Source organism: Passer montanus, unplaced genomic scaffold, assembly GCF_014805655.1.
Source record: "Passer montanus isolate IOZ18808 unplaced genomic scaffold, ASM1480565v1 scaffold9, whole genome shotgun sequence".
NCBI classification, from domain to species: domain Eukaryota; kingdom Metazoa; phylum Chordata; class Aves; order Passeriformes; family Passeridae; genus Passer; species Passer montanus.
The window spans coordinates 1,510,623-1,533,547 of NW_024374367.1; the positions used below are offsets into that span (position 1 = coordinate 1,510,623).

Here is a 22,925-nt window from a genome sequence, read left to right on the forward strand (position 1 = left end):
TCCCGCAGGAAGGCAGCCAAGGGTGACTGCAGGACAGCGTGATGCCACCCCGTAGCTAATTAAGCCCCTGCTGCCGGGACGTGCAGGGGGCCAGGCCGTGCCCCTGTGGCTGCCGCAGGCACAGGCTGCTCCAGGAACCGGGATGGGCTGGTGGGCCAGCCCGGGAGCGGGCAGGGATGGATGGCACAGGATGTGCCACACCACCTTCAGTCCCCACCGAGCGCTGTGACCGTCCCTGAGCTTTCAGATCTCTCCGGTAGCTCGCCCTGCTGCGGTGGCACATGGTGACAGTCGGTCTCCATTTCCCTCTAGTGGCTGCTCGGCTCCCAGCTGGAGGGCATCCTGCAGCACCCAGCACCCAGCGCCCTGCGCCCAGCCCCGGACCCTGCTGGCACGGGCTGCCCCACGCCACCCGGGGCACCACTGTCCCCACACCCGTGTTTCGGTGGCACTGGCTGGGGGTGGTGGTGGCGGTGGGGGCCGAGCTCCCGTTCGTGCCCCGAGCGGAGCGTTCCCGGTGCTCGGCGGCGCTCGGAGCCGCTCGGCTGCAGCGATTCCACCGCGGATGAGGAATTTGCAATTCGTTTCATTACCCATCCAGGCAGCTGATGAGGCACACGGTGCGAGCCGGCTGGGCTGCGCGGGGGGACGTGACTCGCTCCTCCTCAGCCTGCTCGCCAGCCCCGCCACGGGCACACGGATCAGCCCAGCCCGGAGCAGAGCAGGCTGGAGATGAATCTCCGCTCCGGGGACTCGCAGCTGCTCAGAGAGGGCTGCTGGAGAGGGGATGTGGCACTGGGGGGTGACAGTGCAGGGACTGTCAGTCCGGGAAAGGGGCTGCAGCCACGGGCACAGAGCGTGCGGGCACAGGGACCGGGCCAGGTCCGGCCACACCGGGCTGCTCCAGCGATCCGGGGTGCAGGGGAGGGTCCAAACTGCTGCTGCTGCTGCACAGAGAGTGGTTTGGGGTGGGGACAGGGCCCCTGTCCTGCCCGGACAGCAGTGAGCGTGGCGCGTCCCCGCAGGGCTGTGTGCGGGAGCGCGTCCCGGCGGGAGCGGCGCGGAGGCGCTGTCGCTGCCTGGCACGCTGATTAAACCCCGCCGCCGTCACCCCTCGCTACACACACAAATTACATCCTATATGTGTTTTATTTACTGTGCCGTTTTTAATTAAATATGCAATCGCTCGCGGGCAGGGCGGGGCTGGGCTTACTCTGATGGGGACAGGGACGAGATGGGGACAGCGACGGGGATGTCGCCAGTGGGGCTGGCAGCTCTGACCTCGGCTGAGAGGGACAGGCGCCATCCCAAGCAGGACACAGCTTCATCACCCTGCACATGTGAGAGAGTAGGAGCTGTGTTTGTTCACAGGGATGATATGGGGGCTACACTCATGTCCAGGGAAGGTGTAGGGGCTGCATGGGTGCTCAGAGATAACAGAAGGGCTGTGTTTGGGCACAGGGACAATGTGAGTTGCATTCAGTACAAACAGCTGGTGTGGCTGGTGGCCCCGAGGGTCTGGGTGTGTAGGTGCTGCCAGGGCTGTCATGGATGTGTCAGGGCTCAGCCCCGTGCCCAGCTGAGGCTGGCAGCACTGCCCAGGGCTGCTCCAGGCAGGCAGCAGCCTGGCAGCCAGCTCGTAGCCACTTCTCCTGGGAAAAACCACATCCAGTGTCAGAGCCAAACAAGAAATCATCCTAAGTGCCCAGATAACAGCACTGTGTGTGGGCACAGCGCTGAGGAATGGCTGGGGAGATACGGGTAGAGTAAATCATGGTTTGAAGGCATGGCTGCCTGAGGGAAAGACAATTCTTCAGCAGTCCTGCTGGGATAGAGGGATCCAGGATTCATCCTGGGAAACCCACCCACATCCTGCCAGTGCCTTGGGACCACAGTGAAGGCTGGAATGGGTGATGACGGTGTTTCCAAAGGGACAAGTGTGGGAGGAAGGCTTAGGAGAGCTAAATTTACTGCTCAAATGCACGCTGGCTTCCCTGCAGCACCACACTGTGTTGTTTTGCCTAATGCCAAAGAGATGGGGTGCTCCTGAGAGTCCTTGCACCCCAAAAATGCATTGAGGGTCCCCCAGGAGGGATCAGTGCCTGGTCTCAGGGTGCTGCTGGCTCCTTGCTCCTGCACCCACCACTGGCTCCTCTGTGCTGCAGTCCTGGGGCAACCCAGCACCAGTGATCATCGTGGGATTCCCCTCCCACAGCATTTGGGGTCCCCCTACGAGCAGAGGGAGGTGCCATCCCAGCTCCCTGCCAGCCAGCCAGCCCCATTCCTGCCACACCACATGCCCCCCCCTTGATTAATCACAGGCTGGGGCTGCCGGCAGCTTATCTTGTGCTTTAATAGCTGAATAATTTAAAACTGCTGTTTGCCAGCATCTTAATTGCTTTTGTGTCAGGTGCAGGGCCAGTGGGAATGCAGAGTGGGCCTGGGAGGCTCCACATGGCCCATGGGGACACCAGCCTTGGGTTTCCCAGCCGGTGACTGTCCCCAGGGAGCGAGGCTCACACAGGGAGTTTTGCTGGGAAGGGAGTGGAGATGGCAGGCCAGCTGTCCCCAGTGATGGCTGTGTCTGCCCCAGAGCAGATGGGGACAGTGAGCACTCTGGGGAGCTCTGAGAAGTGGCTCATTTCTCTAGGGACAGGGACAGCAGGGTGATGCTGGAGCCTTGTGGAAGTGAGGGGGTTGAGGGAATGTAGGAGAAGATGAAAGCCCCCCTGAGCTTCTTCTTGGGAAGGGACAGAGGGGACACACCTCCTCCTGCCACCACCTGGGGACACCGCAGTCCCATCACCCCTGAGCCCACCCCCAGCTCCACTGCTCCCTCCCCCCAGCCACGCCTGTCTCTGTGTCCTGCAGCCACCGTCATCCTCAACGAGCTGAACTGGACGCAGGCCCTGGAGGACGTTTTCATCGAGAACCGCAAGGAGGATCCCTCCCTGCTCTGGCAGGTCTTCGGCAGCGCCACCGGCGTCACCCGCTACTACCCCGGTGCGTGCCAGCCAGGGCTTGTGGCACAGGGGCTGTGACCAAGGGCAGCCCAGGCTCCACGTGGACAGCACGCCCCTGGGCCTGGTCTGACACGTGGAGCTGTGCTGTGCCAGAAGCCATTGGTCTGAGCTCCCTGCCTGAGCCTGCTGCTTCCTCAGCCCTGGGCATCTCCTGCCCTGTCCCCTGTGTCCCCATTCCCCACCCCGGGCCAGCCCTGCCTCGCTCACTGCCTGCCTTCTCCCCACAGCCACCCCATGGAGAGCCCCCAATAAGATCGACCTCTATGACGTGCGCCGGCGGCCCTGGTAAGGGGTGCTGGGTGGGAGGAGGGTCCTGGCTGGCAGCCACCGGCTCCCTCCCCTTTTCATTGCATTTTGGCACTGGCAAAGGGACACCGTAACACAGGCGCGGGCATCTGAGCTGTGGCACTTGGCTCCTTCTCTCCCCTTCCCTCTTCCTGGGAAAGTGGAGCAGGATGGAGAGATAAATCCTTGGGTGCAGATGAAAGTGTGGAGAGAGCCCGATGCCCCCTCACCACAGCCATGGCTGCTGGCACTCACTCCTGGCCAGCATTCCCATCCAAATGTGATAACAACTGGCTTGGAAAACGTGAGCTGGGAGGATGGGGAGAGGAGTGGGCAGGCAGCAGCAGGCTGTGGCTCGGTGATATCTGAGCAGCCTTCTAGCCCACACCAAGTGAGCTGGGGTTGAATGGGCTCCCCTCGGCCCAGCTGGAGGTGCTGGTGTGGCAGTGCTGGTTATCAGCTGGAGCTGGGGAGCAACAGCCCCATCCTGCCCACACCTGCTGCCTAAAACTGCAGTCGTGGAGAGGAGAGTGGGCACAGGCCTCTGGCACGTGTCCAGGGAGCCCTGTATCCCAATGGATCCTCCCCCTGCCCACATCAGGAGCTGCCCCCTCTCCTTGTCAGAAAATTAATGGCCCTGCTACTATGGTTAATTGCCTTTGATTGCTCCACATTAATTATTAACTGTTCCCTGCTGGAGTGCCTGTGCAGGTTATTGCAGAGCAGGGACTGGAAGGCTGTTTTGGGGTGGGGGCTGCTGATGTGTATGGGGGCAACTGAGCCCAGCTCTCTGCCCACTAGCCAGGCTGGCCACCGGGTTGTCCAGCCTGCCGTGGAGGAGCAGCAGCACCCTCCATGCTGGGGGACAGCACACCTGGGGGAACCCCCTCTGGGGCCTGCTCCTGCCCTCAGTGGGGCCCTGTGCAGGACACGGCCTTCCCTGCTCCAGGGCCATGATCCTGGCCACAGCCACGGGTGCCACTCACCGCCGTGCCCTCCCTGATGAATGGCCCCATTAGGCACAGCCGTCTCCTGCCGAGCCCAGGGTATTCATCTGAGCCGGGCAGCCGGAGATGGATGTGCTGCCACAGCCCATTACGGGCAGCATCTTAGCTGGGCTCTGTGCTGCACCAGCAGCCCCGGGAGCACGGCAGGCTCCGGAGCCCCTCTCATGCCGGCAGGGAGGAGCAGCTGCCAGTCCTCACCCCAGCACCAGAGGAAGCTGCTGGGGGAGGCTGCACCCGTGTCAGGAGGGCCCCATGTGCCAGCATCCTGCATCCCACCCGGGTAATCACTTGTAATTAGGGAACATCAGGCCCTGGGATTAACAATCAGAGCCTGCCCCTTCCCCAGTCCTCCCCAGTAGTGGTGAGTAATTGATACTAATGACACACTAATTAATTCACACGAGGCCCGATCCTGATCAAGCCAATAATGAGGCTCCCTTGGCCTTCAGCCAGGGCAGGGTCAGGCCTCCTGCAATGGCATGGTGACATGGGGCCATGTGTGGCAATGTCTGGGGTAGGATGGGTGCTGAGCACTGTGCCAGCCCCTCCCACACAGGATGGCACAGCAGGGCTGGGAGCAGGACCAGTTGTTTCAAGGGGTGAGGAAGGGTTCCCTAATTGTTTTCAGTGGGGAAGATTTACGCAGTGTTATTATTTTTCCTCCTTGTAGCTAAAAATAACCTAATCAGCCTGGCCTTTGAAGCTACCAGGGGGGTAAATAGCATCTTAATATGGATGTGTGTGTCAGCATAATCAGCACGCAGGAAAGGGCCCGCGATGATGGAAGAGTTTAGCATTTAGAGCTCATTAGGCTGACACAGTGTGGAGCAGCAGTCGCTGGCTGTCTGCTGTGCTGTGCCACAGGAGCTGCGTCCTCGCTGCCACCTGCCCACAGCCACCTCGTCCCTGCTCCTTGCCATGGGGTCACCACAGCCCTGGCTGCCCGGGGCTCCCAGCACAGCTCCCCAGTGCCTGTGCCCTGGCAGGGTTTCACTCTTGGGCTGCACAGTCAAGGTCACCCCAAAATGAGTCAACCCTGCTGACCCCACTCTGTACCCCACAGGTACATCCAAGGTGCCTCCTCCCCAAAGGACATGGTCATCATTGTGGACGTGTGAGTACACACTGGGGGCCATGGCTGGGCTTAGGCCAGGGTGCTGGCACAGCTCCCCAGGGTGCCACTGTCCCACCAGTGGCGGCAGGGAAGCTGTGGGGGACAGCACAACCCTGTGCTGATTTGCTGCCAAGCCCCCAGCACTGCTGTCTCCTGCAGGAGTGGCAGTGTGAGCGGCCTCACCCTCAAGCTGATGAAGACCTCGGTCTATGAGATGCTGGACACCCTCTCAGATGATGACTATGTCAATGTGGCCTCGGTGAGTGCCATGGGGCAAGCAAAAGGGCTGTCCCCAGGCACCTCCCAGCCCCCCAGCACAGGAACCTTTTCCCACACGCACACCTGGCTAAGGGCTCTGCAGACAGAAATACCTTTTTTTGTCTTCTTAACCACCCACCTGCACGTAAGCAAGGAAACTCAAGCTCAGGGCTCAGGACACAAAAGCTGCCCCTACCACAGGGCATTTGGCAGAGATGTTCCCAGCCAGCCAACTCCTGTCGTCACCAGCTGCTGACACCTGGCACCCCACGGCTATGTCACCAGCTCGTGACCTCACGCAGCACAGCGGCCATGCCGCCACATCTGCGTGTCCCTGGCTGCCCCTCCCCTGTCTGGCCACCAGCACCGGCACTAATTAGCACGTCTGGCCTGGCTCTGTTCCTGATCGCCGCTCCCCTAATGAATGGGCCCCATTGCCGGTAAATGAAGCTGTAAGTGAGAGGCAGCACCTGCTCCCGATGCCAGCACAGAGCGGCACAGCACGGCTGTCTGCAGTGGTCAGCACCCACTGCCAGCACTACCCCACAGCTCAGTGCTGCATTTGTCCCTACAAACTTCAGCCTCAGCATCAGCCCTCCCGGGATGTGGGACACGTCTGGGTCACCTGCTGCCCGTGAGAACTGAGTGTGATGAGTGGCTTGTGCCTGCTGGTGTCTGCCCTGTCCCCTTTGAATTTGTCCCTAGCCAAACTTCAGCGTCAGCATCAGCCCTCCCGGGATGTGGGACACGTCTGGGTCACCTGCTGCCCGTGAGAACTGAGTGTGATGAGTGGCTTGTGCCTGCTGGTGTCTGCCCTGTCCCCTTTGTGTGACCCACTCCCCTCCCTTTCCCCTCGCAGTTCAATGAGAAGGCAAAGCCGGTGTCGTGCTTCAAGCACCTGGTGCAGGCCAACATCCGGAACAAGAAGGTGTTCAAGGAGGACGTGCAGGGCATGGTGGCCAAGGGCACAACAGACTACAAGGCTGGCTTTGAGTACGCCTTCGACCAGCTGCAGAACGTGAGCTGGGGGCTGGGCCGTGGGTGGGGACAGTGCACCTGTGGGTGCTGGGGATGGTGGGACAGCTCCGAGTGCCTGGCTGCTGCCCTGTGCTGAGGGCTCCCGGTGCTCCTTCTCAGTGCTGGGGGAGACATCCCACCTCCAGGCGTGCTGTAGCCAAGGTTTTGCTGGTGCTACTCCTCTCTAAAAGTTAGCAGGGCTGGGTGGAGGGGCCAGACCCAACCAGACACCATGCCAGAGGCAAGATAAAGATGAATGGTGCTATTAGGTGCCGAGTGGCGTTAGCCACAACACCATTCCCCAGCTGGCAGTGTCCCTCCTGCCCATTCAGCCTGGTCACCCCCGCCCCAGAGAAATGGGCAGGGGAAAGAGGTGGGTTGGGGCTGCATCCAGCCCTGTGCCCAGCACCGCTGGCTCCAGGTGTGGCCTCAGGGGCTGTGTCTGCCCCACAGTCCAACATCACGCGTGCCAACTGCAACAAGATGATCATGATGTTCACGGACGGCGGCGAGGACCGAGTGCAGGACGTCTTTGAGAAGTACAACTGGCCCAATAAGACGGTGAGAGGCCGTGGGTCTGTGTGCTGGGCTGGGGCTGCTCACCTCACAGGGAGATGGCTGCTCCAGCTCCCTTGCTGGCTTCTGCTCCGTTTGCCTCCTTGCCATCCTCCCTCCCCACCAGCCTGCTCCTGCATGGAGCCACTGCCCTGCTGAAGGGTTTGTAGCTGGCTCCCACCTTCCTCTAGGACCCAGCACAGTGTGGGATGCTGGGGAGGGAATGGGGCTGGTGGGCTCCCTGAATGCTGGCCCTGAGGGGAGCACACCCCAAGCACGGGGACAGGGCTGCTGGCAGGCAGATGAGCCAGCCAGAAGGTCTCAGTTGCTGCTCAGTACCTGGAAACCTGTGGGGTGGGGGTGTTCTGGCCCCTGTATCACCCTCCGAGAGCACAGACCCCTCTGGGAGCAGTGATGCCACACAGCAAGGACCACTGAGGTACGAGACTTGAGCCAACAAAGTAATGCTGGAGGGCAGGACTGGCTGGGGCCAGGCAAGGAGACAGGGACTCCCTTGCTGCCAGCAGAGGCAGCACTTGCGGAGTCTTCTGCCTGCTTGCACTCACTGTGTGGGCATGGCAGGCAATGCCACACTGTCCCTGGGGAGGTGGTCATGGCTAGGAGTACTGAGTGTTGAAAACAGGGGTGCCCAGTGGGTGTCCCTCAGTGCATGCTCTGCCACAGGTGCGGGTGTTCACCTTCTCCGTGGGGCAGCACAACTACGACGTGACCCCTCTGCAGTGGATGGCCTGTGCCAACAAAGGTGAGGGGCTGGCAGCCAGCAGGCACGGGGGTAAAGGGTGCTGGGCTCGCCCCTCGGCCCCAGGGGTGCCTCTACCAGCACAGGCCTGGCTGCAGCCCTGCAGGGAGGGGCAGCAGGGCAGCCAGACTGCTGGACAGCTGCATCTTCAGCTGCCTTTCTCTTTCTTTTCCAAGGTTACTACTTCGAAATCCCCTCCATCGGCGCCATCCGCATTAACACGCAGGTACAGCCGGGGGCCAGGCAGAGCCCTCGTGGGCTGCCCTGCCTGGGGGGAGTCCAGGCAGCCCCAGCCCCACTGGGGACAGCCCACAGGCTGCAGTGAGTGTGGCAGCAAGCTGGGGAGCCGAGCTGAGCCCTCAGCCAGGCCCTGCGCTATTAAGTAATTCATCTTCGGCAGCTCCCCGCGGACCTGCTGCCTTTTGAGTGACTAATTATGAAACATCAGGCGTTAATCAGCGCAGAGCAGAGCTGAGCGCGGGCGGGGAGCGAGCGTGAGCAGGGCCAAGGCTGGCAGAGCTGGTTGTGTCTGCCCCACACCTCCTCTCACTGCCTCTTTTCTGCCCCTCTTCTTTATGGGATGTGCACGAGGTGCCGTGAGGGCAGGGGATGAGGGCAGGGCTGGGCTGGCATTGTGGCACAGGGGCTCCCTCCCTGCCCAGAGATCTTCCTTGGCAAGGTGAGACAGGAAAAGGGAACCTGCCCCAGGAGAAGATGGCAGCCAGGGTGACAGTAATGACATGGTCCAGGCATGATGGAGCAATCCCAGCCCAGGTTTGGTGGCTGCCAAGCTCCCTCCCCAAGCTCACCCATTAACATTCCTGGGGTGTGCTTAGGGACAAGGGTGTCACCGGGCTGGAGCAAGGAGACATCTGTCCCCCACATCGTCCTTTCCCGTGTCCTGTGTCCCTGCAGGAGTACCTGGATGTGCTGGGCAGGCCCATGGTCCTGGCTGGGAACCGAGCCAAGCAGGTCCAGTGGACCAATGTCTACCAGGATGCCCTGGTAAGGACCCCCCAGCCCAAGGGTCCCCTACAGCCCCGAGGGGCACATGGGTGGGGACTCCAGCCCCAGGGTGCAGCTGGGGACACTGACCCTGGGGTCCCACAGAACTCCAGGTGGATGGGGACACTGGCTCCAAGGTCCTGCACAGGACATGCCCATCTCCCTTATTAGGGGAATAACCCCCCTCTGCTGCCCAGCCCCAGCCCTGGGTCCTGGGGCAGTGAGGGGCCCTGGGACACCATTCTGTGCTTGTGCAGGGGCTGGGCCTGGTGGTGACAGGAACTCTGCCAGTGTTCAACCTGACGGAGGACAGCAGTGACAGGAAGGTAGGAGACTGTGCTGCCCCTGCCCTGGCTGCGCTGGGAGCCCTGGTGTGGGGCCACTGTGAGGTGGGGAAGGTGCCCTGGTGATGTGTGTGTGGCTGCAGTGGGGGACACAGGCATCCCTGGGGTGCCGCCTGCTCTGCACCCCCTCCCTGCAGTGACACTGGGGTGGCTGCCATCCCTGGGACCCACACTTACCTTGGCTAGCTCTCACAGTTCATCTGTGACAGCTGACAGCTGTGAGTCCCTGGGGGGTGCAGTGTCCCTGGGGGGCTCCTGGGGGCTGGTACACCCTCCCTGTGCCCCTGCAGTATCCAATCTGACCCACACATCCCCAGAAGGAGAAGTGGTGCATCCTGCTGCTTCCCTGTCCCCGGGCTGGTGGTGGCAGGTGACAGCCCTGGTCCCACCCACCTCCATGCTGCATTTCCTTCCAGAACCAGCTCATCCTGGGCGTGATGGGGATCGACGTGGCTCTCAATGACATCAAGAGGCTGACGCCGCGTTACAACGTGCGTGGGGGCCCCTTCCTTCCCCTCTGTCCCTGCCCTGCACTGCCTGCTCCTGGTGTGGAATCCCTCTGATGGGAGCCCCAAGCTGTGCCCCAGCACTCCAGAGCACCTCCAGCAGCACTGGCACCCAGCAGAAACTGGGACAGGCAGGAGAGCAGGGATCAAAGCTGCATGATACTCTGGGACTCAGTGCAGAGCCAAAACCCTTGTAGGGTCAGCAGGGAATAAACCTTACAGGGCTGGGGAAAGGAGCAGTGGGAAAAATCCACAGCCAAACTCTCACCCCCGCAGTGGCACTGTTCTGAGAATAGAAATGAATGGATGGAGCCTGGGGGTGATGTGGGGCAAGCTCTGCCTGCAGAGGTGAGGGTGGTGACACCAGCACAGTGTGTCATGCCACAGAGCCACCTGGTCTCACCCCTCCTGCTGTCCTCCTGCAGCTGGGGGCCAATGGCTACGTCTTCGCCATCGACCTGAACGGCTACGTGCTGCTGCACCCCAACCTGCGGCCCCAGGTGAGCAGGGCCCAAAGGGGCAGCAGCCCTGGGGATCAGCCAGGCCCTGGGGGCTTTCCAGGCTCCTGGGGACTTAGCTGTGGGGTTTGTGATGAGTTAGTCTGGACTCAGCAGTGGCTGCAGGAGCTCTGAGCCCTTCCCTGGCTCTCCCTTTCTTCCTGCAGATCATCAATTTCCGTGAGCCAGTGACGCTGGACTTCCTGGATGCTGAGCTGGAGGATGAAAACAAGGAGGAGGTGAGCAGAAGAGGGGCAGCTTCTGGGGCACAGGCTGGCCCCCTCATCTGCAGTTGCAAAGGGCACTCAGCCCCTCCCACCTGCCCTGCAGAGTTTCATCCTCAGAGTCCTGGCACAGCTCCCATGGAGTGTGGGGACAGGAGCTGGGTCACTGTCCCCTGGTGCGACAAACCTCCCCAGGCTGCTCTCCCTGCACCCCATGGGTGCCCACAGGTGCATGGCCAGGCTCTGTGGCACTCAGTTGCCTCCTCTGTGTCCCACAGATCCGGAGGAGCATGATTGATGGGAATGATGGGCAGAGGTTCATCAAGACCCTCATCAAGTCCCTGGACGAGGTAACTGCAGGGGAAGGGGTCACGGCTGGAACTGTGACTGTGCTGAGCACCCAGAACCAGCAGTGGGGATGAGGGGCTGTGTCTGGCAGCGGGCTGGGAGCCAGGGCCCTGTGGCACTGCGCCAGCAGAGCCCTGGCAGTGCCCAGGCCTGACTGGCTGCCTCTGGCCCACAGCAATACATCGACGAGGTGTTCCGCACCTACACGTGGGCTCCCATCAAAAGCACCAACTACAGGTGAGTGTCACAGCCAGTGCACCCAGACTGCCCTGCACTGGCTGGACCCCCACCAGCACAGGCCTGGGGGCTTGTGCCTGCAGCTCCCAAAGTCCCCGAGGCCAGCAGGGATGTGTTCCACGGGCTGTGAGGTTGCAATGCACTGCCACGTTATTGCACACAGGCAGTGATGTGCTGGAGGGCACTCCTGAAAGGGCTGCCTGCCAGTGTTAGGCACTGTAGAGCTTGGACACAACCCCAGGACTCCAGACAGGCTGCAGGGCTGGCATGAAAGGGGCCAGAGAAGTGACACCTCTGCCACCCCCTGTCTGCCCAGCCAGGGGCTCATGCAGGTCCCTGCCTGCTCTAGGGTGGGTGACAGTGACATGTGCCCACCCTGCAGCACAGGCAGTGTCTTTAGAGCCAGAGGAGAGCAAAGTTTGCATTTTATCACCCAGTTTGCACCAGTTTGGACCAGCTGCCTTCATCCTGGGAGGAGCCATGTGATCTCCTGTTGCCCAGTGTGCTCTCCTCCTCCTCCTCCTCACCACCACCTAGCTCAGGAGGGGCTGGCAGGGGTCACAGCCACTACCCACTGCTCTGCAGCAGGGATATCACCCTGGGTGCTCTGGGGATGACCCTGGGTGCTCTGGGCATGACTCTGGATACCCCAGGATCACCCTGGATGCTCTGGGGATGACCCTGGATGCCTCAGGACAGCACTGGCTGCAGTTCCTGGAGAGAAGGATGCAGCAGGCTGTGCAGGAGGCCAGTGGGGCTGCTGCCAGCAGGTGCCAGGCAGGAATTGGGAGCTGGCCAAGGATTCTGGGTGGGTGTAAAGCCTTACTCCAGGTGTCTGCTCTCCCTCTCCACAGCCTGGGACTGGTTCTGCCTCCCTACAGTACCTACTACATCCAGGCCAACCTCAGCGACCAGATCCTGCAAGTGAAGTGTAAGTAGCCCCTGGCTCTCCCTGCTGCCCTCTCACACTCCCCCTCACCCCACGCCAGCCCGGGGCTGTCGGGGGGAGAAACACAAACCACAGGCTTGGGAAAGGTCATAGGGATCACTGTGAGAGGCAAAATAAAAACTAAAGAGAGGCGTGAGTAGAGGTGAGCACACAGAGGGAGAGCGAGCTGCCTGCCTGGGATGCCCCGGGGGCAGGGTTTGGTCCTTTTGCACCCAAAGCCCGGGGCTCAGGCAGGCGCTGCCCCAGGCAGGAGGTGCTGCCTGCTCCCCTCCCGGGGACGAGGGATGGCGCTGTGGCAGCCACATCATGTGTGAGCTGGGGAAGTTTGCATGGATCTCTTTAATTTCCTTTGGTTTATTACGGTACTTTGCTTTCAGTTTAAGCCATTTATTCTTTTTTATGAGTTTGGTTTCGGTTGGTTTCGATTTTGGTTTGGAATTAATCTGTGTACGTGTGTGTTAGCCTGGCCCCCCTTTCTCTCTCTTTCTCTTTCCCCTGACCCCCAAGCCTTTTCCCCACCTCAGGTCCACGCTGCTCCCAGGGACCCTCTCCCCCATGGGAGAACTGGACCCTTCCCCTCTCCCTTCTGGTTCCCCCTGTTTCTCCCCCTCGGCCGCCCTGGTGGCCCGACCCCAGCCCCACTCCAGATCCAGCCCCTGCCACCCCCTCCATCCATGGGCAGGAGCCCTGTGTCCCTGTGGGGACAAGGCCAGGCTGTCCCCATCCCCGGGAGGGGGGATCCCCCCCGTCCTCCCCAGCTCTGCCCACCGTGCCGTGCATGCCCCCTGACTCAGTGAGGACATTTTGATATCAAGACTGTTGCAACTGTTTGCTACTGATTCTCATTTTCCTTTGGAGTATTGAATATATATCTATATATTTCTCTAGTTATATCTTTGCATTTTTTTTGTTCTTATTTCACCGTGGCATTTTCTTTTCCTTTTGTTACTGGGTTTTTCTTATGTTTTCTTTTCTTCATGTCGTTTTTTGCAAGAGGTTTCCTTTTGGTATGATTATAGTGCACAATATTTTTATTCAAACGTCGATTGAATAAAATATTGTTTGTGCCCCCCTTCCCCCTTTCCACCCAACCCCTTTTTTTTTTTGTTTGTTGTTTTTTTGTTTGTTGTTTTTCTTGCTTTCTCTCTATGGTGGATTCACACAGTACCAAACATCAAAATGAAGGGCAAGTATTTTCAGTCTCAGACCACTCACCTTCACCACCCCGTCCCCTGCCCCGTGTCCAGTCCCCCCCAGCCCCCTGCTTGCCCATCTCCCTGCCCGTTTGCCACGCCGAACCTGCAAACCGCCACCAACTCGCCCTTCCTCCCTTCTCCTTCTCCTCTTCCTCCTCCTCTCCTCCAGTCCCCCCTTTATTTGAAAGCAACATGTCTTGTTCTGTTCATGAGAGCTTTGTCACGAAAATCCCACTCCCTCCCCGCGCATCACTCCCAAATCCGGTTTGGTATCGTCCAAGAGCCGATCTTGTATGAAACTGCCGTTTTCGACCCACCAGGATTTTGTAGCTAGTTGGATGCCCTGCTCTTCCTCCCCAGTGCTGCCCCTTCTTGCTCCTCTTCTCCCGCTCGTCTCCTCCAACTCCTTCTCCCCCTCTCCTGGCTCCTTCGCTTCCTCCTCCCCAAGACAACTCAACCTGAAAGGGATAGGGCTGTGCAGGGAGCGGGGGCTGTGGGGTGGGTGCCCAAAGGTGGCAGGGATGGAGGACAGGTGGGGGGCCCAATCCACCGCTGCCATCAGCCTCTGGGACAGGCTTTTTGGGGAAAGCCTACCAGCAGGAACCCTCTGCAGAGTTGGGATGGGACCACCTGGGGCAGTGCCTCCCAGCTGCACAGGTGACAGCAAGCCTGGCCCAGGGGCACGAGGGATGGCTGAGCCCAGGGGGGCCACACTGCCTGCCCCCACAGCTGCTCGGTGGCCGTCCCCCCTGCCCTGGGGACCAGCATGGCATGGTACAGAGTACTGTACCACTGAAGGTACAGTGTCCTGGTGCTGTCTGTGCCCCTGGGAGCAGCCAAGTTTGAGCCCAACGTCCCACCAAGGCAAGCCGAGGTGCCAGAGTCGGTCTCCCCCTGCAGTGGAGCAGGACATCACCCATGTGACACAGGATTTGGCCCACATTCCCTCAATGCCAGAGGGGCCTCCTGACCCACAGCTCCCGCACAGCCCCACAGTGGGCATGGGGACACACGGTGCCCATGGGACCTGCCACCACTCTCCATCCCACACAGCCCCCAGCACACGGCACCCACCAGCAGCCTGCCCGGCAGCACCCCTCCCTGGCACAGGCAGGGAAACGGCTTGGGGGGGCACTGCAGCACAGGAGGGGACAGGGCCAGGCGGGCAGGACAGTGGGGAGGTGGAAGTGTCACCCTCAGCCCTGTTCAATCAGCCTTGAGTTGCCTCCTCCCAGCGCCCCTGTGATGGCAATGCTGATGGACCAAGTACGAGTGTTTGTACTCCTCCTCCTCCTCCTCTTCTTCCTCTCATCGGCTTGTACCCAGCCCCTGCCTCCAGCCCTCAGAGAGCAACAGTCCAACCTCTGGCTGTGCCGTGCAATGCACCAGGAGCTGGCGGGAGGGCAAGGGGGTGGCGGTGCCCGTCGTGGGGGAGATGTTGTCCCAGGGGTGTCCCGTAGCACCCCTCCGTGCACCCCCGAACCCGGCTCGCCCCCGCGGGCTGAGCCCTGCATCCTCTGTCTCTTCTGCCGAGGGCAATCCCAGAGACACCCCAGAGCTGCTGGGCCGCACCCCGGTTAAAGCAGAGCTGGCGATCCCGGTCCGCACTGGGCACCACGGCCCCGGGGAGGGAGGGCACCGGGGCCCGGCAGCGGAGCCCGGCAGCGCATTGCACGGCCCCGCAGCAGCGCGGGAGCCTCTGGTTGGACTGTCCTCGGCAAGGTTCCCCTCTGGCCATGTCGATGCCTGAAAACTCCCTTTCTTTTTTTTCTCCCGACAACCGAGTGTTCTGGTGATCCTCCTCCGGCCAGGAGCGAAGCATGTGGTTCCCTGCCTTCGCCCAGCACCCCTCCCCCGAGAGAGAGACGTCCCCCCGCCCTCCCGAACATGCATATATATATATATACATGTGCGCACATATATATATGTGTGTGTGTCTGTGTGTCCCTGCGTGCGGCCGCGCGTCCGCACCGCGCGCCTCCAGCCCGCCGCCGAGCAAATTCGAGCCGAGATGGGCAAACCTCTCCTGATTTGGCTCTAACCTTCCTTCCCGTGCGGTGCCAGCGACAGCAGAACGGCCTTTTCCTTCCTCTCTTGTTACCAAGAGCAGCAAATGCCTTTTTCTTTTTTTATTTCTCTTTTTGTTCCCTCCCCCCTCTCTCTCTCTCTCTCTGTCCGTCTCTCTCCCTCCTGGCCCCCGGCGCCCCCGTCCCCGCTCCCCGCCGGATAACCTTCCCTTTCTGTTGCAGATTTTGAATACCTGCTGCCCAACAACTTTGAGTCGGAGGGACATGTGTTCATTGCTCCCAGGTAGCTTTGCGTGTGCGCTTGCCGAGGTGTGCATCCGCCCCGGCCCCGCTGCCGACCCCCCATCGCCCCTCCCGCCTCATCGTGCCTTGTCCCCGCTCCCCGTGCCCTGTGGCTGTGTGTGTCGTGTGCCCGCCCGGCCGCGGGGCTGCCCCGGCCCCGCCGCGCCACCCGGTTGCATCCAGCGCCGTCTCTCACAGTATATATGCACCCGGTGCAGCCCGGCCTCTGCGGGTGCATATATAGGTATAGTTTCTGAAAATCCTGCCGAGCGAGGGGCCGCCGGCGGCATCATACAGTCGTGCTGGCTGCGGGGGGAGGGAGAAGGAGGGAGAGGTTTCGGCACTAATTTGGGATGCCCAGGGGGTTTGGGGGCTTGAGGAGAGCGCAGCAGCCCCTTGAAGGACAGGTATGCCCCCTCCCCTGGGCCATGCCGCCCGCTCTTGTCACCTAGCAGGGATGTAGGGCCATCCTCCAGTGGGTTGTTCGGGGAGCCCCATGGCTCTGCCAGCATCCCGCCGCTACAGTGCAATCTCCGACCAGCCCCAATTAACATCACCAGCTAATCACCTATCTGCTCATAGGTCGTTATAGCAGCTGAACGTCCTGTTAGGGGACGTTTTGCCAGCGCAGCTTTTGGGGATTGCCGTGGGTTGAGGTCCAGCACGGCCACCTGCGGGTACCGCCCCAGCAGCAGTCACTCGCAGCAGCTCTGGGTGAGCCAGCCCGCAATGTGCAGTCACTGTGCAGCGCTGGCTTTCGGGGAGCTGAGTCCCCAGGCCCTCTGCTGGGCAGTGGGGGTGAAGTCCAGGACACACGGGAGCCAAGGCAGAGCGTGAATGGGAAACAGGAAAGCTGTTACTGAAAACTGCCCGTAAGCACACCGAGAGCACGGACAGGGAGGGGATGCCCGAGCCCCAGGAGCAGGGCTGCACCCGCTGAGGCTGCAGTGCCGGGCTCGGTGTCCTGCGTGGGCTCTGCAGACGGAGAGAACAGCGGGGGTGGCAGTCGGGACGAGCCCGTGGTATGCCCAGAGCGGCTCCGTGCTGCGCTGAGGTGCCCGGCCTGGGCAGGGCAGGCAGGGGCCGTGTGCCGGGGCGTGCCCGGCACCCAGGGCGACTGTATGATCTGCCGCGCCCACGGGCCTCTGGAAATTTTCAGAAACCGTATATCCCCCGTCCCCCGTGGGTGTGTGAGTACCTGTATCTGTGCGTGTCGGTGGAGATACTCAGGTGGCTGTTCCCCCCGAACAGGGGTTGAGGGGCCGGGCCGAGCTGGGCAGGGTGCCTCACCTTTTTCAGCTGCCCTGTGGGCATGCTCCCTGCCACCCTTTGCTCCACTTGTCCTCTGAATGACAGAGTTTTTGGCAGTCAGGAGCTTGTGAGTGGGGGAGCCCTGAGCAGCCTGGCACTGTTCACAGCCACCCTGCTGAGGACAGGAGGCTCTTGGCACACGGGGGTGGCACTAACCTGTGCCACCCAGAATCTCATGGTGACCCCCAGGTTACAGCTGTCCCTGGCCTCGCTGGGGCTGGGACTCTGCGCTCAGGGTGTTCCAGACTGAAGCAGGGACATGGCACCCACCATACTGCCTGTCCCAGGAGTGTCTCAGGGCCAGTGATGCCCGTGGGCAGGCACCCATCTCTGCAGCTGGGGCTCAGCCAGCACCCAACCATCTGTGCAAAGGGCCTCGAGTGCCTGCCTGGTGCTGCCAGTGCAGCTGTGGAGAATCCCGAGGAAAATCCCTGCTGGCACCCACAGCGGAGCCCCAATCCCTGGGTGCTGCAGGGGCAGGGCAGGGTGGGCATTGCCCCACAGGTAAGTACGGTGTCAGAGACACCCAGTCCCACCAGTAGCCCCAGCAGTATGGGGAGAGATGGACTCGGTGTTGTACCATCCTGGGCAAAACAGGATCCCTCAAACCTTGCCCTGGCAGAGGGGGTGGCACCTCAGTGCCTGTGGCAGTGACAGACCTGGTGACTGGTGTGACGCTTCTCTGGTGGCACTGCAGGCAGCAGGGGCTGGGCACTGGGCAGTCTGCAGAGATGCCCACAGCCAGTTCCCCTGGCGGGGTGACACTGCCAGGAGAGGTGGCACGTCACCACCATTGTGTCCTGTCAAGCCTGGGTGCTGGCAGCACAGCCAGCACCCACCCCGCTGTCCCCGGGGGAGAACTGACCTTACCTTTTCCATCCCCACGAACGACAAACCTTGTCCCCCAAACCCCAGAGAGTATTGCAAAGACCTCGACTTGTCGGATAACAACACCGAATTCCTGGAAAACTTTATTGCCCTCATGGAAAAGGTGACCCCAGACTCCAAGCAGTGTGAGTAGCTGGGATGGCTGCTGGGGGGGCTGCTGGGGGGGGTCGGGGGTGGACGGGGATTCAAGGGGAGAGGGAGCAGGGGATAAACTGTTCTGGGGTTGGGATCCTGGGAGCTGCTGCACAGTGGGTGCTGGGACAGAGCTGGGCACATGGGTGGCCCTCATGGGGTCAGCTCTCACCTCCTCCTCCTCTCCAAGGCGACAACTTCCTCCTGCACAACCTAATCCTGGACACGGGTATCACACAGCAGCTGGTGGAGCAAGTCTGGAAGGACCAGGACCTCAACACGTAAGTGCAGGGAGATGGCCCGGGGTGGGCAGCGCTGTCTTGGGACAGATGAGGATTGGGATGGGCTGTGGGGGCAGGGGCAGAGCAGCACCCCACTGATGGCTGGTGTACCTGGCCCCTCTCCTTGCAGGTACAGCCTCTTGGCTGTCTTCGCAGCCACCGACGGGGGCATCACCCGTGTCTTCCCTAACAAGTGAGTGTCTGCCCTGCACAGTGACGTGTCTGCTCCTGCTGGGCCATCTCTGGTGGGACCAGGGATGACAGTGACAGCCATGGCTGTGGCTTCTCCCTGCCAGGGCCGCAGATGACTGGGAGGAGGAACCGGAGCCCTTCAACGCCAGCTTCTACCGGAGGAGCCTGGACAACAAGGGCTACATCTTCAAGCCACCCTACCGAGATGGTGGGTGCCAGCTCAGGGTGACAGGGTGTGACCCAGGCTGCTGCTGGCTCCGTGTGTCCCCTGATGTCACCCCTGCCTTCCACAGCTGGCTATCGGGGGCTGGACCTGGAGAACAACACCATTGGGATCCTGGTGAGCACCGCCGTGGAGCTCAGCATCGGGGGCAAGACTCTGAAGCCCGCAGGTAGGCAGGGAGCTGGGCGCCCTGGTGCCAGGCTGGGGGTCCCTGCAACCCCTCCAGGCTACAGCTCACCCTGTCTCCCCACTGCCCCAGTGGTGGGGGTGAAGCTGGACCTGGAGGCCTGGGCTGAGAAGTTCAAAGTGCTGGCAAGCAACCGGACAGACCGAGACCAGCTGGGCACCCGCCGGGTACGTCCTGGGCTGGCACAGCCAGGGAACAGGGGTGAGACAGGGCAGGGAGGGAGCTCTGCTTGCTGGGGGCACTGCTGGGACATGCTGCCTGTGGTTGTAATGGCTTGTTCCTCGGGGTTCCTGTCTCCAGCCTCTGGGGACACCACCCTGCATGTCCCCTTCTGGCTGGCAGGACAGCTCTGGGGGGATGACCATCCTGCTAACCTGTCCCTCTGCCCTGCTTTTGGTTGACAGTGTGACCCCTCAAGCAGCTGTGAGATGGACTGTGAGGCCAACAACAAGGTGGGTGGTGGGCAGGGGTGGGGGCAGCTGGTGGGAGGTGTATGGACTGGCTGGGAGAGGTCCCTGTCCCCTGCTTACCCAGCCTCTGCACCCACCCTGTGCCCTGCTGCTCCCCAAGCTCAGCCAGACCCAGCCCACCTCTCAGGGATGAAGGCCTGAGGGCTGTCCCATGGACTGTAGACTCCCTGAGAGGGCTGTTAAACCCCCAGGGTGGGTGGTGTCTCCTGCTCCCTCACCCAGCATGGGTGCTCCTGGCACTGAGATGCTCTGAGGCTTGGGGACACTGTGCTGGCCAGGCTTGGATGACACTGCCCTCCTTCCCCAGGACCTCATCTGTGTCCTCATCGATGATGGGGGCTTCCTGGTGCTCTCCAACCAGGAGGACCACTGGTACCAGGTGAGGGTGCCCGCAGCTCTCCTGGGCATGGATGCCAGCTGAACCCTTGTGACACAGCCCACTCGAGTCCCCTCCAGGGGAGTCCATGCCACGGCAGCATTTGGGTGCAGATTCGGTGTCCCCATTTCAGGTGGGCAAGTTCTTCAGCGAAGTGGATGCCAACCTGATGTCTGCCCTCTACAACAACTCCTTCTACGCCCGCAAGGAGTCCTATGACTTCCAGTCCGTCTGTGCCCCCGAGGCCCCCAGCAACACGGGCGCGGCGCCCCGCGGCGTCTTCGTGGTGAGCACCCACGGGATGGGGCATTCCAGCTGGTCTGGGAGCTCAGGGACCCATGAGCGTGTCCCCAGTGCCCCTCATGGGCACCTGCTGGCTCACTGCCCCCTCTTTGCCCACAGCCCACCGTGGCCGATCTCCTGAGCCTCGCCTGGTGGACCTCGGCTGCAGCCTGGTGAGTCCTGCCGTGTCCCCTCCCTGGGGCCATTCCTGCTGGGGAGTGACACTGGGGTGTCCTTGGGGCTGGGACACCTGAGTGGCCACGCTTTGCTTCCCCAGGTCCCTGTTCCAGCAGTTCCTGTACAGCCTCACCTACAGCAGCTGGTTCCAGACGGGTCAGTCCTGGGGAGCTTTGAGCTGGGGGTGGGCAGGGCTGGGGGGGCTGGTGGCCTTTGTCCCACAGCGCTGTGCTGGCACAGAGGAGGTGGTGGGGGACGGCATGGAGGCCAGGGAGACGAGCTGCATCATGAAGCAGACCCAGTACTACTTCAGCACCGTCAATGCCACCTACAACGCCATCATTGACTGCGGCAACTGCTCCAGGTGGGTCCATCCCCACTGTCCCCCCTGCACAGGGCTGGGGACACCCCAGGGTGTGCCAAGGTGCCTGAGCAGCAGCCTGTGTGGGGGCTGTGCAGCATTTGGGGGGACTGTGATACCCGGAGGGGAGGACAGAGAGGAACAGTGGTGTCCCCATGGGCTGTGGGGGATGGAGTCCCCAGGGATCCTCTGTGTGGAACCAAGCCCTGAAGGCCATCAGTGCTGAGCCCCCTCAGCATGGGGATGGGCAGGGAGGTGGAGATGAGGATGGGAATGGAGGCCAGGGCAGGGAATGGGGACGGGGACAAGGCTGGAGACAAGATTGGGAATGCAGACAGGCGTGAGGTTAGGGATAGGGATGAAGCTGGGGACAGGGATGGGGAGAAGGACAGGGACAGTGATGAAACTGGGTCTGGGGAGATGCTGCCAGGTCAGCAGGGCTGGCACTGGCAGCTGGGGGGGATTGGGGCAGAGGGTAAGGGGGGGCAGACAGGCGTGAGGTTAGGGATAGGGATGAAGCTGGGGACAGGGATGGGGAGAAGGACAGGGACAGTGATGAAACTGGGTCTGGGGAGATGCTGCCGGGTCAGCAGGGCTGGCAGCTGGGGGGGATTGGGGCAGAGGGTAAGGGGGGGTCCCACTGCCTTTGCACCCCCAGGCTCTTCCATGCACAGAGACTGGCCAACACCAACCTGCTCTTCGTGGTAGCTGACAAACCCCTCTGCAGCCAGTGTGAGTCTGTCAAGCTGCTGCAGGCAGAGGTAAGAGGTATCCTTTGATGTCTCAGCTGCATCCCACTGCAATGTGGTGGCAGCGAGGTGGGGGGACGTGTGGGGTCTGTGGGACAGGCAGCGGGGCAAGGACCCGTGGAGCTGTGGAGTTTGGCAGGGGTGGAGGGAGGTGGCTCATGTCCAAAGGGGCTGGGGGTGCCCTGCAAGCCCCCACTGCCCTGTTCCTGGTGTTTTCCTTGACCTGCCAAGCCCCCCCGAGGGACCCCAACCAGTGTGAGCTGGTGGACAGGCCCCGCTACCGGAAAGGCCCCCACATCTGCTTCGACTACAATGCAACAGTACGTGGGGCTGGCCCTGGGGAGGGGCGGGCAGTGGGTATCCTCCGGGGGGGGGCAGAGCCATGGGGGGTCCCCTGGGGGAAGTTTGGGTTCCCCCTGAGCGGGGAATGGAGCCGTGGGGGGATCCCAGGGGAGCAGAGCTGAGGGGTTCAGCCCTGAGGGGGAAATGGAAAGGGGAGTGTTCCCCCGGGAGGAACAGAGCCATGAGGGGTGGGGGGACCCCTCTGATGGGGGTGTGGAGCCCTGGGAGGGCAGGGAGGAGGGCTCAGGAGCCCTGGGGAGGTCACAGCTCTGAGGGTCCCTAGGAGAGCAGTGCCATGGAGTGCCCTCCTGAGGGAAAGCACAGAACCGGGCACTGCGGGGCAGAGCATCCCCAGGGGCGGTGCCGGGGCTGTGCAGCGGGGCAGGGGGCTCTCGGCCTGCAGGGAGGTGGCAGATGCACCCTGGGGTGCCCCACGGTCCCTCTCTCTTCACCCCCGCAGGAAGATACCTCAGACTGCGGCCGAGGGGCTTCCTTCTCCCCATCCCTGGGGGTCCTGCTCCCGCTGCAGCTGCTGCTCCTCTACTCCAGCACCAGCCGGCACCCACTGCCCCCGGCCGCCTGCCTTTAGCCCCCCGGCCGCCCCCGCCAGCTCTCTTTTCTTTCAACTTCCATCTCCCCGTCCGTGCCCGGCCCGGTGGAGCGGGAGCGCCGTGCCCTCCGCCGCCCCGGGACCCCCGGTGCCGCCCCGCTCTCCCCGCCGGCCGCAGCCAAAGAGGAGCCGGGGAGCGGCGGGGCTCCGGCACAGCGGGCACCGGGCACTAGCCTGAAGATTTTAAAGCAGATCTTTCTACATCGAGTTTCCAACATTTTCACCTGGAGACCGGCGGGGTTTATTGTCAGCAACGAGGACACATGGGAAAACAAACAAACAAAAAAAAAAGAAAAAAGGAAAAAAAAAAAAAAAAGAAAAAAAATGGGGGAGGGGGAAGGAAAAAAAAAAAAAGAAAAGAAAAGAAAGAAAGGACTTGACTGTGCGGGTCAGTATCGTTTGTTCTGGCGGTCCCCAGGGCGTGAGGGGCAGCTGCAGCATCCCTGGGCTCGTCCCTGCGGGCTGGGGCTGCGGGCGGGCGGGGACAGCTCGGGGACAGTGGCCTTTGCCTGCGCCGGGCACATCTCCGTGCCCCGGCCGCTCGCCGGGCTCAGCCGTCCTTGGGCACAGACACCGGGGTGAAAAGGAGGGGGGAAATGTGTTTTGTTTCTTTTCCGTTCTGCAGATCACTGTGAATCCCGCCCGCTCAGCCCCGCCCTGCCAAAGCGCCCGCGCTGCCTGTCCCCGGGCACATGGCCCGTGTCCCCGTG

The 22,925-nt window shown here is 61.8% G+C and overlaps 1 protein-coding gene across 2 annotated transcripts in view; it reads left to right on the forward strand.

Moving 5' to 3' along the window:
• Positions 1-22,379, forward strand: part of CACNA2D2 (calcium voltage-gated channel auxiliary subunit alpha2delta 2) — a 208,987-nt gene extending 186,608 nt beyond the window's left edge. Inside the window, exons 7-39 of one of the 2 annotated variants that reach the window (XM_039733882.1) lie at positions 2,872-3,003; positions 3,251-3,308; positions 5,379-5,429; positions 5,589-5,688; positions 6,547-6,705; positions 7,158-7,265; positions 7,944-8,022; positions 8,196-8,245; positions 8,935-9,024; positions 9,282-9,350; positions 9,785-9,859; positions 10,300-10,374; positions 10,539-10,610; positions 10,874-10,945; positions 11,119-11,180; positions 12,035-12,111; positions 13,295-13,315; positions 15,575-15,635; positions 17,861-17,958; positions 18,156-18,246; positions 18,377-18,439; positions 18,543-18,646; positions 18,732-18,830; positions 18,921-19,015; positions 19,253-19,300; positions 19,626-19,697; positions 19,828-19,980; positions 20,097-20,149; positions 20,254-20,309; positions 20,394-20,517; positions 21,173-21,282; positions 21,495-21,583; positions 22,066-22,379. In XM_039733882.1, the coding sequence (XP_039589816.1) occupies positions 2,872-3,003; positions 3,251-3,308; positions 5,379-5,429; positions 5,589-5,688; positions 6,547-6,705; positions 7,158-7,265; positions 7,944-8,022; positions 8,196-8,245; positions 8,935-9,024; positions 9,282-9,350; positions 9,785-9,859; positions 10,300-10,374; positions 10,539-10,610; positions 10,874-10,945; positions 11,119-11,180; positions 12,035-12,111; positions 13,295-13,315; positions 15,575-15,635; positions 17,861-17,958; positions 18,156-18,246; positions 18,377-18,439; positions 18,543-18,646; positions 18,732-18,830; positions 18,921-19,015; positions 19,253-19,300; positions 19,626-19,697; positions 19,828-19,980; positions 20,097-20,149; positions 20,254-20,309; positions 20,394-20,517; positions 21,173-21,282; positions 21,495-21,583; positions 22,066-22,194 (2,795 nt within the window). In that variant the 3' untranslated portion in view covers positions 22,195-22,379. The remainder of the gene's footprint in view (positions 1-2,871; positions 3,004-3,250; positions 3,309-5,378; positions 5,430-5,588; positions 5,689-6,546; positions 6,706-7,157; positions 7,266-7,943; positions 8,023-8,195; positions 8,246-8,934; positions 9,025-9,281; positions 9,351-9,784; positions 9,860-10,299; positions 10,375-10,538; positions 10,611-10,873; positions 10,946-11,118; positions 11,181-12,034; positions 12,112-13,294; positions 13,316-15,574; positions 15,636-17,860; positions 17,959-18,155; positions 18,247-18,376; positions 18,440-18,542; positions 18,647-18,731; positions 18,831-18,920; positions 19,016-19,252; positions 19,301-19,625; positions 19,698-19,827; positions 19,981-20,096; positions 20,150-20,253; positions 20,310-20,393; positions 20,518-21,172; positions 21,283-21,494; positions 21,584-22,065) is intronic. The other variant, XM_039733883.1, reaches the window with a different exon arrangement.
• The last annotated feature ends 546 nt before the right edge of the window (positions 22,380-22,925 follow it).